The sequence below is a fragment of the Cariama cristata genome, unplaced genomic scaffold (assembly GCF_000690535.1).
Source record: "Cariama cristata isolate BGI_N322 unplaced genomic scaffold, ASM69053v1 scaffold34963, whole genome shotgun sequence".
In the NCBI taxonomy this organism is placed as follows: domain Eukaryota; kingdom Metazoa; phylum Chordata; class Aves; order Cariamiformes; family Cariamidae; genus Cariama; species Cariama cristata.
In genome coordinates, this window is record NW_009610729.1 from 1,928 (window position 1) to 16,737 (window position 14,810).

Here is a 14,810-nt window from a genome sequence, read left to right on the forward strand (position 1 = left end):
CGGTGTGGTGTGAGCTGGCAGATTGAGTTGTACAAAGAGGGATATATACGAGGAAAAAAACTTTTCCCTCGGAGAAAAGCTGGCCTCAGCCGCCCAAGGGGCTCAGGCCTGACCCTCCTCCCCCTACCTAGTCAGTCAAACCGCTACGGATTACACGTGGGGACTTTGTAGCAATAGGCATTTCTCCCTCAGTAATTTCCACATCTCTTCATTATACTAACCAAGGCCCCAGCGCAGGATGAAAGCGAAACTTACCCGGCCGGTCTGTCTCAAATCGCAGAGGGCCTTACTTCCTTCACATTTTACAGGAGCAAAAGTTCAAATACAGTTTACATACCAGTGCGAAAGACTAAGGTGTCCAGTCATCACTAACTTACTGCAGCCTAACTTTAACCAGAAAATACTCTGGGTTTTTGGTTTTGTTTTTGGTTTTGTTTCCCCCCCCCCCCCGAACTAGACGTGCCTCTGCTTCCAAAGGACTGACTGCAGACCTTTCCCATGTTCACAACCTCTCCTTGCATTTCTTCCTAAAAGTGCCATCCTAAATCGGCAAATTAGATGATGGACGAAGTTTTGATCCCACTTTGAAATCACACTAGTTGTACAACTAGACAGACGAATTAAGACAGTTTGTGCAGTTCTACTAACCTTCCTGGTTTAATATCCTCAGCAATGGAAGGAGATGAACTACACTAGATTGCGATTGAATTTAGACAGCCCTTTAAAAATAAATGGCTATATGCTTTTGTGTGTGTATTCTTGTATATCAGCGCACATACATGCTTATGAATGCACTACATGTATTTATTTTTAAAGTAGACGATAATTTAGAAATGTGATCTATTATGAGTTTTACAACAAAAATATCAGCTATTTTACAAGCTCATCAACTCTCATTCAAATGGCTCCTCTGAGGGGAAAAATACACTCTCGCTCTTCCATTATTTAAATGCAGTTGCTACCATGTATATGTATGTTTTAACGATGCAGAGAGTAGAAAGTAAAGGCAATTAGCAGCCCGAGCCTCCCGAGTCTGGAAACAGATTCAAGATCTAGGTCTCTGAAGATAAAGGGATCTCGAGTGGCTTTTTTTTGTCCTGTAGTTGCCAATAATTTTATTAGATGGGGGAAGTAAGGAGCTTTTTTGTTTTGTTTTACTTTTTTTTTTTTTTTTTTTTTTTTTTCCCCTAAAAAAGGGAGCCCCCTGTGCAAGGAACTGGGGAAAGTTCGTGACCACTCAGTGTTTTTGTAGGAAAACTAAGACTCACGACACGACGACTCCTGCAGCTTCCTGCCCTAGGAGGGACAAAAGCTACAAATGCAGCGCCGCAGAGCTCCCCTCATTTTTCACTGTAGACTGTGTTGTTTAAAAGCCACCCACTCCCTAGATTAAAGGAGACACAAGCCCCGCTGAACTCAATATGGCCTGCTTCAGTTATTAGCAAAAAGAATTTCCTCTCCAGTTAAATACTGTAGGATTTGCATAAACTATATTAAGAGAGATTTCTATATTAAGCAGACCTGCCCTCGAACCATCAGAGGCAAATGAACTTTTAGCAGAGAGTTTTCTGAGACAGAAACAGATATCTAGGAGTTAAATGCGGGGTTTTAATACAGCCATTCTACAATGCTGTGTTTCCCACGTTGTGCTACTAAAACTAATAATGAAGTAGTAATAAGGTAAACTGCTCCTTACCAAATCTAAACTGTATTGTTGAAAAATCACAGAAACAGAAAAGAATTCAAAGCCTGTTTTTTACAGTAATTTCTAGAGCGCTTGCTGAAACCGAACTTTCTCAAAGATCAGCGTTAACAGCGTTTTTCTGCCTTTAGAAAGAAAATCGTAACAGCCTTTGGCATTCTGTATCCATTCCCAGTCTGCTCGGCTTTACTTTCTTATCCCGTGGCATTTGCAACAAAAAAGAAAGCACAGAGCTGGATTTTTTTTTGCTCAGATTTAATTCTAGAAAACCTCTTCCTTTGACTCCCTCTTTACCATGATGTGTATTTGCAGGTGTGTGTGTGTTTGGGTACACGTGTACGTGTGTATTTGTGGCAGGAGAACACAGGATCTAAGCCTTGGAGTGCAATAGATACAGGAGGGGAGCGGTGCCCAGCGCAGATTAAGGGAGTTCTCGTTGCCGAAACGATAACTTCCATCTGACACAATAAGAGTGTCACTCTTTCTCACCTTGCAGAGAGCGCTGCCTATTTCTGATCATGACATAAAATACTCGCTGGAGTCTGGGCGTTCTCGAAACACTGAGCTCCTTGCTGCATGTGCTGTAGATGTCACTGCTGTCTGATTGTGCTTGAATTAACACACTGTTTTGACTTCTGGAAAATGCCTGAAGGACAATGCAAAAAGCTTTTGTGAATTTGTTTTTAAAGAAAGAAATCCGGTTTCTTCGTGTTTCCATTTAGAAGGCAGAGAGTGTGTGAACTGTGGAGCAACTGCTACCCCTCTCTGGAGAAGAGACGGCACCGGGCATTACCTGTGTAACGCCTGCGGGCTCTACCACAAAATGAATGGTCAAAACCGACCTCTCATTAAACCTAAACGAAGGCTGGTAGGTGTCTCTGTTTCTCCTGGGTTTGGGGATAAATTAGGCAAAGGGACCACACGCAGGCAGAAGTCAAACACGTCTCATCTCTGCTCAGCTCCTGCGTGGAGCCGAGCTGTACTGTACATGGGGGTCAGTCATGTCGAGGTCACTGCTGTGCCTCGGGGCAGATCTCCCCCCCTCCACCCCCAGCCCCGGCATCCCCGGCACAGACCACCACGCCACTGCAGCCCGCCGAGTGCGCCTCTGTCCCGAGCCTCCCTGCCGCTCACAATGCATGCGGGATATCGTGTATCCGTCTCCCCGTTTATCCTCAGATGACAGCTTTTAATTTAATTCCTCATTTATTTGGCCTCTTGGGACATTTTGGGCGCATACTGGGAGCGAAAGGGTTATAAGCGTGAATTATTTTTCCATGGAGTCACCTATACTTTGTATTTTCATTTGAGTGATTTAAAAAAAAAAAAAGTCCTTTCTAAGCTCCTGGTAGTAGTTTCCTATCCGGATATCTGTACGTTAAAGATAAGGAAACTTTGTGTATCTGTTTCCTGACTCTAAAAGCTTTAGAGAGTTTCTATAGGCAAGTCTTGCCAGTCATGCTTGCTGTTTTGAAATTTCTAATACACTCTAGTCCACAAATAATGCGTAAAATGCTAAGAATAATAAATATATTTTTTGGAGCTTCGTGATTTATGGTGCCTAAGTCTCTTAGCTGTTTGTGGGCGCTTTTCAATGAGGTTTGGAAAGCAGAAAATTGGCATTACTGCTCTAACACTGGGATGGGATACAGAGTGAGTCAGAATTTCAACTATGCAAGCTTCTTAATGACTTGCCTTCTAAAGTGACTGACATATAGAAAAATGTTAAGACAACAGTGTAACATTATCGTCTCTCAGGCTCAAGTGCTTTCCAGTCTGAATGGGACAGGCCACAGAGTTAAGCAGCATAGTTGAATATCAGTAAGCCATCTCAAATATGCAAACATAGGTCTCCACCTTCCAGTGTGTTGGGAGACTGTTATACTTAGCTCACTGCGAGGGGTTTGGGGGGCACTAGAGAGGTTTTCTTTTACTGTACTTGTTTTAATGTTTTGTTTTGTTTTAATTGATTTACAGCTTTGTTTATTGCCCCTTTTTCCACTGTAGTTTGCTTGTTTGCGGGGGAGAGGAGATGGCCATCTTTGGGAATTTGTTCATCTGACATGCAATAGCAAAGTGATCATATTAATAATGTCAGTGTTTGGACGTCTGGCATTAATTGTGTTTGGGTTGCATGAGTGTACTTGCAGTAGGGGGTACCCCCTCTTTCTGCCTTTGGCCTGTTCTCACAGGCAAGTAAGGGACTGAAATATATGAGTCTCTGAGGGCCTGATTCTTGCCTTAAGCTGCTGAGCCATCCATCAGCTTTGGGAAAGTTACAGAGGGCCATGGTGTAAATCAGGAGCAAGTGAGAACAGAACCCGGTCCTCCTCTTTTGTGAGCTGGGTCGGTCTGTGCTTCCAGCGGTGCCAGCTCCCCAGTGGAGCCAGCAGGCAGGCAAGCGCCCAAAGTTTCTTGTCCTGGAAGCCCAGGGCTCTGGGGCTCTGCTCACAGAGATGCCCTGCACCTTAACGTGAACTTCGTTAATGTGAGCTTTGCTGCTGCTTCACCCTATAGCTCTCAGTGGCTAATTGCAAAAATATCCAGGGAGCAAGGCCCCAGGGAAATTACCACGATTGCTATGCATTAGAAAGTAAACTCTGCTAATTTAAGAAAAGAAAATATTGAGTCCTCAGCAGTAATCCAATTGCACAAAACGGACTGTATTTTGACCGCTTCCAGAGGCAGGGCTGAAACTTTCTAAGACAAAATTATTTCCCAAAATATGAGGTGCAATTAGTCCGTCCATAACACTTCATACGATACCATGCTTGCACAAAGAACGTATTATTGTGGGGTCTGCTAGACAAGGGCCCATCCAGAAATTACTGGCTGCCTGCTCTTCTACTTTTCCTGTTCTTGTTTTGGGAGGTGGGTGAACATTTGGGCATTTTTCTTTCCCCCCACCTAGGTTTCAGCAGAACAATAGTTTTAGGAAAGGGTGGTGGATTTTTTGTGGGTGGTTTTTTCTTTTAAGATAGTTGTTTGAGGGCTTGTCAGCCAAGGAACTGAGTAGGGACAGAGGCAGCAGACGGGTCAGCGGAATCATTGCTGCAAGGCATGAAATTTGCTTTGCTAAATATTTAAAGAAAGTTGGAGCCGGTTTTGTTTTCTCCCTTTCACTTGTAAATGGAAACTGAATTTTCAGTGATGGCTCTGATAAATACTGCACCCAGTTAAGTAATGCGGTTGGTTTTCTTTTGTGTCCATCTTTTAAGGGCGAGAGTAGGGGTAAAAATCACATTCTTTAAGATCATTCCCTCTTTTCAAACCCAGTCCCGACATTGGCATAAACTAAATCAGTCATTAAAAAAATTTTCATGACCCTTTCTAGAATCCTGCAAAGGGAAAACCTGAACAAATCCAATGATGTTTCCCTCTCTAAAATTTTTGTTTGTGGAGTCAGAGATGCATTGTTTCTCTCCTTACTTCCCCTACCCACACGGTGCCATGGGGCTTGAAGCTGCAGTCTGCATAGGAGAATACTTGAATTTAAACAAAAACTTAATGGCCACAAAATGTAAAACTGACAGTAGCTTTCCTTCAGCCCTGATGATCTGTAAAATCTTAGTAACTTGTTCTACCCAACCTAAATATTGAGTCCAGCTTGACCTTTCTCATGATCTCCCTCCTCCTGCTGATACATTTTTAATTTTCTTTTTCTTTTGGTTAGTCAGCGGCTAGGAGAGCGGGGACTTGTTGTGCCAACTGTCAGACGACCACCACAACCTTATGGCGACGTAATGCAAACGGGGACCCAGTTTGTAATGCCTGCGGACTCTACTATAAATTGCACAATGTGAGTATTTACTCATCTCATGTGTCGCTGCTTGCCTAGCTAGGATTGATGTCTTAACTGCATGGTGTACACTAGGCTTTTATTGGTTTCAGGGTTTTGGTTGTTGTTTTATTCCTTCCCCCCCGTCTCTAAGGTTCCCCTGGGAAGTGACAGCCATTCTTTGTCAGCATAGTGATGCTAAGTTCAGTGACATTACAATGTATTAGCTTGGCTTCTAACGCTTGGGCAAATCAGGCAAAATAGAGCTACCACACTTGGTTTTAACTAAGTGTGTTTTGTGTGCTGTTTCCCTCCAGAAACACAGAGACCATTTGGAATGGGCTTTGTGCAAAAATTAATCCTGATGGGGTATCTTCATTTTGATTTTTATTTTTTTTAAAAAAAATAAGTATATCTAAGGCTTTGTTTTATTATATATATATTTTTTAAAGAAGTTGATCCTAAGCAGGAATCCCTTGACATGTTGGAACGTTATTTAAACTGTAAGTAACAGAGGTTACTGGTACAAGATTGCTTATGTCTTAGGACTGAATTTGGGTCAGCGTGTGTCTCCTAGTTTGATCTCTTCTATTAGGAAATGAATGAGGACTGAGGGTAAGCCTACGGGAAAGAGAGTCATCAGCTGCCAAATTCAGTTCAATTTGTTTTTCATGTCTAGGGTTTTTTTGTGTGTGTGGTTTTATTAAACAAATCAATATAAACAAGTTCTGCAGAGAGAAACACCATTTTTTTTGGCCAGAAAAAGGTCTCCATCCAGGAAAAACACATGGGGGCTGTCCAAATATTTTCATTTTTGCACAATAAGGTCATTTTGTCTGCATGAGCCTGATTTTCTCATTTCTTGCAGGTGAACAGGCCTCTGACCATGAAAAAGGAAGGAATCCAGACCAGGAATAGGAAAATGTCCAACAAATCAAAGAAAAGCAAGAAAGGCTCTGAGTGTTTTGAGGAACTGTCCAAGTGCATGCAGGAGAAATCGTCTCCCTTCAGCGCTGCTGCCCTTGCTAGTCACATGGCGCCCATGGGGCATTTGCCACCTTTCAGCCACTCTGGACACATCCTACCGACACCTACTCCCATCCACCCATCTTCCAGCATCTCATTTGGACATCCACACCCATCCAGCATGGTTACAGCCATGGGATAAAACCGAATGACCGAGAGATCTACCCAGAGATTAAGAACATGGGGCTTTGCCTAGGATGACACCAAGTAAGAAAATGTTCTGCCAAGAGGAGAATGTAGGGATGGCAAAAGGGGATCTTTGCTCCCATGTGGTTTAACTCTTAATGCTGGACTAAAACCTTGCAAATGATGGGTCTTCTGCAGAAACGTGTAGTGGTGCCTGTAATGCACTTTGCCCCCTCAGGTATAAAGAAAAAGAACTTGCCTGTTCGATACTTAATGGTCCAGCAGGAAGCAAAAGGTGGCAGAAGCTGAGGAAAAGGCTTGGAACTGGCTTTCCTTTCTCTCTTTGTTATTACTGTGAATATTGTAAAGAGATATAAGCAGCCTCCCAGGATGGAATCGGCTCACTGGAAGCCAGACATTCTGGATTTCTATTGCGGACTTTGTTTGGGATGGGGAAAAAAAGAAGAAAGAAAAAGAAAAAAGAAAAAAAAAAAGGACATCTTTATAAAAACGTCATTTTTAAAATTAAATCAGACAAAGTCATATTTATTTTGCTCTTGTTTTCCACAAAAAGCCTCAACCCCTCTGATTGCATGTTTTTGTGCTGTTGTTTGCAATGGCTACCCTGTAAGAAAACCTGCCTTCAAAACAAGGGGGAGAGGGGGGAACATATTTAGTAGCCCCCTTGCATTAGCTCCCTCTATCTTCCATACCAAAATAATCTACTAGGAAGGGGGAAAAGCTTGGGGGAGGAACAAAGCGAAAATGTAGCCGTAATACAGGATTTTAATGTGCCCAAGATGGCGATTATTTTGACACAATTTCTTCATTCTTTTCCCTTACATGAAAGATTTATTGTAAAAAAACAGCCCCCCTCCCAACTACCCTATTATTCCTCAAAACAGACAGCTAGATCAGACAAACCGTTGGGAAAAAACTCACAGGAAAGCAATCCTGCACTAGCAAGGGGTGAGATACAGGCATTTACCAAACTGTGTTGCAGCTTGCTTCTAGCACAGCAAAAACCATCACAGGGCATAAAAACATCCAACTTGCAGACTTTAGAGGTTGAAGCATTTTGTTCTGTTGTGTTGGCAGCTGTCGCTTAAAAATGCAGATTAGCTGCTTGGGTAAACTTACGGCAGTGTGGCCACCACGTCCACATGCAGCCAGCCAGCGCATGTGCTGTCTCAGGCATCCAGGCCCCGGTGGACTTTCACAGGGAGGAAGGGCAGAAATGAGGTTGAGATCACTGGAGAGGGGAAAGAGAGAGACAATCAGTTTGAGCTTCACACATCCGTCAAATCCCAGACACAGCGACAGCTGATGAGACGAGGGAAAGCATCGTTCTAAGAGGAACGTCTGTTTTCCATAGCGTATTTTAGATGGAAAAAAAAAAAAAAGAAAAAGAAAAAAATTTAAATCTAAATCTCCCATTATTAAACCATATTGTACGTAAATGACCGAGAACAAAGCTATTGCCAATGTGAAGTGTATTCTATTGATTGTTATGGTCTGATGCCTCTTGTGAACACAAGCTCCAGTATAACATACAATGTACATATTTAGCTATACTTCTGATGAAAATGCCCCAATGAACAGAGGGGTTTGATAATGTAAACCACATAAGCTTAACTCTGTGACAAGCTTTTTATTTTATTTTTTTTAATTTTTAACTTCTTTGTTGTTGGGGTTTTGTTTGTTTGGTTTTTTTTTTGATCAAGCCAATTGTATCTTTACTGCAAAAGTCCTGCTTTAAAGAAAAAAAAACACGAACGAAACAAATAAAAATGGATGTATGTTAAATTGTTTTTCTAAACATGTAATTCAAATATTTGATAATGAATTAAGAACCAAGTAAGCAGCCATAAAAATCCTGCTTTCCTCCTTTTTCTGGTCTGCATAGGCATATAGGTGCACTTTGTAAAGAAGTGGAAATAAACAGGAAACTAAATTGGTTGGGGGAAATCATAAGAATTTTTAATCTACTGAGGTAAAAAATTGGGTCCTTTTTACCTTTTGCAATGGTACAGTTGTACATTATTTCTACCCAACTCAAATTTCTGTAGGATTTGGGCAGGGGAGCGGGGAAGGGATGTGGGTGGAAAACAGGGATTACTGATACAGTTGACAAAGTGCAATATATTGTCAGTCACTGCAGCATAGACAACGGCAGTTGAGATTTAAATTATTTTGTACTTGTATCAGCATAAAAAAATTCTTCAGTATTTTCTGTTTTTATTTTAATTTTTATTTTGCTTATTTTTGGATTAGTGAACTAAGTTATTGTTAATTATGTACAACATGTTTATATATTGTCTGTAAAAAGTGTATGCTTTCCTCATATTCCTTCAAGGTGAATATTGCTAAGAATAATAAAATACCTTTTTTGTGAAAGTACCTGTGCCCAGCTTCATGTCATAAAGGCTTTTTTAATAGGGAGAGAGGAAAAATTATCATTATTGTTGCCAGTAGAATTATTAGCTTAAATTTTATGCAGAGTGGTCTATTGATATTTCAAAAACCAACCAGGGTAGGACCAAAAAAAGTGGTTGGTGAATGATTTAGTATAAAAAGAACAGGTACAAAAGCTTATTCTCCGGTGTTGTTTTGGGGTTACAAGGTCATGCAGTTAAGTGCGCTAAAGTTTCTAAACCAGTTTAAAATCTAAGGTGGCAGCCACATTGCAGATGATGAACTGTAGTTTCTCTGGGAAGTTTTTTCGTCATTTTTTGGGTTGTTTTTTAAAGTGTTTGGAGAAATACTTTGCAATTAAAAACAACTTTTAAAAGCACCATAAACGCAGTAAAGCAGCCCGCTGCCTAATGGGTTTCAAGGCAGGACCTGTATTGGACGGGGCAAAGTTCTCCATAGGTTCTTGCACTGCTGTAACAGGCACCACCGCCAACCTGGAAACCTGTTTCTTACCATTTGGCATTATCAGTGGGGTGAAGGGAGCAAGGAGGGGATGGCCAGCCCGGAGCTGCTCAGTGCTGTCCTGGGAACAAGGGGTGCAGCTGTGGTTGCAGCGGGGTGCACACATGGGCTGGCATGTGAGGATGGAGGAGAGTGCTTACCAGGCAGCTCTCCCATGGCCAAAACGTTGTGGCTGCTTGCATCACAGAGTCAAGTCTGATCCACACAAGGAACCTCTTGGGGTCTTACAAAGTGAAGCAAAGTCCCCCCTGCCATGTGTAGGGGTGAGTGCTGCTGCTACAAAAACAATATTCTCAAGAAAACTGCTAATGAACTTTGGGTTTCCTCCTTTGACCCCTGGGAGTTGTGTCTTATTTCTGTGGAAACCAACTTGGGGATAACTCCTTACTCATTAAGAAAAAAAATAACCTGAGTTCCTTTTTCAGCGTGTGTGTGCAAATTCCAGCCCTTTCTACCACTGCTTCTCTTTAACCGTGCAGCCTCCTCCCCAGTCCTGTTTGCAAGCCTTGCTTGCAAATGACAAGGAGTCGCAGCGGTCCTACATATGCTGAAGAAAGCACACGCAACTGAGACAAGGCCTTCCTACATAATTTCAGATGAGTTAATCATCTCTCTAACTTGTTTAGCAAGGCTTAGTGCAAACACCCATTAAAAAAAAAAAAAAGGCAGTTTATAGCACACCGTGCAAGCTTCATTTAAAAAGAAACATGTTCGTTTTCAGATAGGTTTAAAACGGGGTTATAACTAAACTCAGCCACTCTCCCTTCATATTTGAACAGTTAAGACAAGGAGAGAACAGGAGGACTAACAACATCTCTTTAAAATAATTTAGAATAATCAAGCTATTTGTGTTGGTTGCACATTACTCACCTGTTCAGGCTTTGATGAGGGCTTACCTTGGTGCTGCCTCTCTGCAGGCATTTTGCCGGGTCAGTCAGATCCGCTCGCAGAATCAGGGCCATAATCCATCAACTTGTCGGGAGGGGTGCTGCAGCCCCCCAGCGCCCAGAGGAGCGTGCCTCTTCTGAGTGGGGTCTTCAGCAGTTTCTGCAACACAGATAATAAATAATCCCATGTTTGTCAGGTGGCACTAATCTGTGAAAGATCAAACCATCTCTCTGTAAGGTGTGTATCATGTTTGTCTCCAGACATTTTGCATAGCAGAAGAAAAAACAAACAGCAGGGAATGGAAATGGAGCAAATGTGTAAAGTTCAACGTAAAGTGTAAGCACAGAGCAGATATCGAGGCAACAAATTGGGATTTACGGTCCTTTCACTACCACCAAACACTGAGGGACGGGCTTTTTGTGAGGGGGGGAACCCTGACATTACTTGCCTTTGGTTCCCGTTGTTGGGATTATTGTTTTAAGCCATGCTTAATTGTCATGTCTCCACGGCCACATCAAAAGCCAAGAAGATTAGGTTACAGGGAGTGTTTGATGTCAAAATACAAAATAAATAAAAGGGAAGCTGAAAAGGTACTGTATGAAAAGGTACTGTATTTTCCATGATGCTTAGTGAGGTTTTTGCCTCAAACATTTTTTTTTTTAAATTTTGCAAAGGTTGCACTTTTAGTGGCAAGATTTCATTTACTTACTTCCAAATGACTCCACCGCTTTCCTGCAACAGCTCAAAAGGGTTAATATCCCTTCTTTGATGGCAAACATGGTATAATTAACGCAAACTTCTTAAGTATCCTGGTGACCTGTAGATGGCCACATGAGAATTTTGTTATTTACTGACTTGCCAAACGTTTATTGCTTATAGCAGGACAAGTGGGAAGCAGGCATTAATTTTGATGCTGTTATCTGTGATTGCGTGTAAAGTTCATAGCAGAGAGTGCCTATATGTCAACTGCAATTAAACATTTCCCGATTTTTTCTAATGAATTTCACGCTGGTGGAGGGGGTTGGACTGGCAGCTTTGCAAACTGAAATCCTGCCCATCCACAGAGCAGGCATGACATAGCCAGACACAGGACAACTTCCCCTTACCTGCAGGCTGCAAAAGAAAACAGTCTGGCGCCATGGAGCATTTGATCCTTGGCTTCTCCACAGAGACAGTCAAATCAGTACCAACTGTGGCAGGGCACAGAGAGAGATTTTGTGGTGTGACATCTCCCTTGGAAACCAGCCTGAAAAACACCAAAAATTAAGCCAAAAATGACTATCAGGTGAATATATTAATTTATCACCAACCTGGACTGGATTAGAATGCATGACCTAGAAGTAAAATGCTTTGTTTAGCCCAACTCCCTGGGCCATCTGGTCCTTGCAAGTAAACATTTCTAAGTGAGATTAACTGACTGTTCTTTAAGCATGGTGATATGAGTGCAATCCAGGCTGCTCTGGATCTAACAGATCAAACCCCAGCATCAGCAGCCGGCTGGTGCCGATTCAAAGACACCATTTGCTTGAACAGCTTTGGGTGCAATTCTCCATGGTGCCGGCTTTGCAGTCAATCCTGATTCAGGCTGATGTGTCCCTCTCAGATCCAGAGTTTGTCCTAAATCCAGGGCTCAGATTGCACCAAGGTGCTGCTGGGAGGTTGAAGGCCACATCAGAGGAAACTTACGGAAGGGACTGCAGTTAAGAATTACACTGCATTTGCAATAAGAACTAAGTTGCATTTCTGGGCACTAAAAGCTCGACTGAGCAAACTGCAATCGCAGGGTAAGAGATACAGCAGGAAAAACATCCAGCAGGTAGTAACATAACAGAGAACTAACCCCTCCTTCAGGGAAAGGCTTCGACATACCACTGAGGGAGGGAACTGCTACTGTTTGGTCTATAAAAACTGAATCACGGAAGTATAATGTTAACTCAGCCTACGCAGCAATGCCAGGGAGAAAACAGCTACCTGCCTGTATCCTGCTCCCGTGCCTCTCTCTATGGTTCTGCACTCTGGGCTGCAGGGAGTTATTTGGAGGAAATTTGACTGTGGCTCAGGAGGGTCAAGAGCATGTGTGACTCATTTGGACTTGGGCCTATCAATGCCTGAGTGTGAACATGGACCTTTGTTGCTCCTAAACTCTTCAGTGCTTCACCAAAGTCTTCCTCAGTGCTTTTATTTTCCTCTGGAGCTTGATTCAGCTCCTGCCTGCTCTCTGTCAGGCAGAGAGAACATGGCAGATTTCTTTACCTCGGACACAAAAGCATTATATTGTATGTTTTGGTTGTGATTTTTTACCTCTGGTTCTTTCATTCACTCCCACCTGCCCACATTGGCATTTTGGTAGCACGTTATACTGCTAGAGTGATTTCAGTGTCCCTGGAAATTCCTACTGGATTTTGCTGTAAAATTCAGATTAATTTACCATCTCCTGCTGCATTTCAGCCCGTCCACTATTATTTTTTTTTCTTTTCTTCTTTGTAGACCCTTATAAAATTCGGAAGTAAAAGCACTCCAATTTGAGAGTTAATCTGTTAGAAGAGAACTAGATGAACAAAAAGGAACAGACCAAAACCACTCACGTAACCTTTGCACCCACAGGCACTTTGGGCTGCGCACTATTTTTCCCTATCCAAGCATAACTCCCACCAGCACAGGGAAGATGTTCTTCATGAAGAAGCACATCTCTGGAGACAGACCACCGCCTGGCTGGTGCCAGGACTCACCCCAGTCCTTCGCACACTCACTTTCTGATAACAAGCAAAGTTACATCACTCCATGCCTCAGTTTCCCTTTGCAAAACAGGCATAAAAAAGACATGACCTGTCCTATCAGCTATGTACAAGTGTTGACACCCTCCAGTCTAGCAGACTTCTGGGCAAGTTCTAACAAGTGTCAGTGTGTGTGGTGTGTACTGATAGGCACCGGGAAAGGGCACAGTACTCTCCTTTCTAGGTTAGAGGTTCCTCCCTGCCTTCGCTGTGGAGCTGTTGCAGTGCCGTTAGCCTCTCCGTACAGCTGCCTGTGGCAAAAATGACACACTGGAGAAATTAGTCATTGGAGTGTATCACCCGGCTGCTTCCAACTGCTGTACACGCACACAAACCCAGAGCTCCATGCACACGCACACACACGCACGCACTGCCTCCAGCCCCAGCCCATTGTGAAGCAGCCCTTTCTCCATCTCCCATGCTGTCAGCCCCTGACCTTCCTTTCACATGCTCTAATGGTCACTAGAAAACTGTGAGAGAACACAGTTGCGGTATTAAATAGCCCTAATTTGTCTCCAGGCCTTTCCCCTCCTCCCCCTCACCTCGGTCTCCCGCGACTTAACGTTTAAACCAGCTGAAGTTTACAACAAATCAAAGCCTCCCTATAGGCCCAGATTGTCTAAATACAGAAAACAGGAAGTGAGTAACCTTCAACGGGAAATTGTTCATCCGATGGAGGCCAAGACCCACGGCCCGGCGCTTTTCAGTCCTGTCCCAGCATAGGCAGACACAGCATGTACCGAGCGGACACTCGGTGTTTCGCAGGAGGGAGTGGTTTAGGGAAATTTTTGCTTCTCTTGCAGTCACGTTGCAGCTGCTTCAAGAAAGAAGATGGTGTTTGTGCCTGTGCAGAACAGTAGACGGGCAGTTTGGAAGGGTTATTTTTAAGAAGACTGGGGATTGGATGGAGAAGCAGACAAGGGTCAGAGGAGAAAATGGAGAAGATGCATGAATCCAAACTAAAACCACCTTTTACTTCCTATGAAGGTGAAGATGGCAAGAGAGTACCGTAAGCGGCATTGGGCTGCTTCCAGCACACAAGGGCGGGAAGAGATTTTGTGCAGCAGCCCACTTGGTGATGAAAAGGAGAACACTTCATTTCCTAGGCAGAGAGAATAATAATTTATTTTTGTAGAGTAAGTTGCCTGCTTCCCCCCGCCAGGAAAGATCCTAAATTATTTTACCGGCTGTTTATCTAAGGCTTATATTATTCACTACTGAATTACAACCATTACTGAGGTGGAACACAGCAGCTGTTTAACAACTCAAAACAATGCCCCTTTTTTACGGAAGGTCATCTTAAGATCCTCTATAACTGAAGGTGAACTTGTTATGTGCCACATCCACTGGAATAGAGCTTTGCTCACAATTACACTTGTGTGAGAATCACAAAATCGCCAAAGAAACTAGGACGCACAAACACATCCAAGTATGCCCAAGTCCTTCCACTCCAACTCTGGACAGGGCTAATGAACCACATACCACAAAGTGGCCCCTCGGTCATAGATAATTTTCTTCTGACCCCCTTGGAGCCTGCACCTATGCTTATATGCCAGTTTTGCTCTGGGCAGCTCATGGG

At 43.0% G+C, this 14,810-nt stretch overlaps 1 protein-coding gene across 1 annotated transcript in view; it reads left to right on the forward strand.

The window, feature by feature from the left end:
• GATA2 (GATA binding protein 2) overlaps positions 1-7,199 on the forward strand; it is a gene marked incomplete at its 5' end in the record, with an annotated part of 8,512 nt that extends 1,313 nt beyond the window's left edge. Inside the window, 3 exons of the mRNA XM_009697975.1 lie at positions 2,425-2,570; positions 5,418-5,501; positions 6,349-7,199. Coding sequence (XP_009696277.1) covers positions 2,425-2,570; positions 5,418-5,501; positions 6,349-6,648 — 530 coding nt within the window. The remainder of the gene's footprint in view (positions 1-2,424; positions 2,571-5,417; positions 5,502-6,348) is intronic.
• Positions 7,200-14,810: the final 7,611 nt, after the last annotated feature.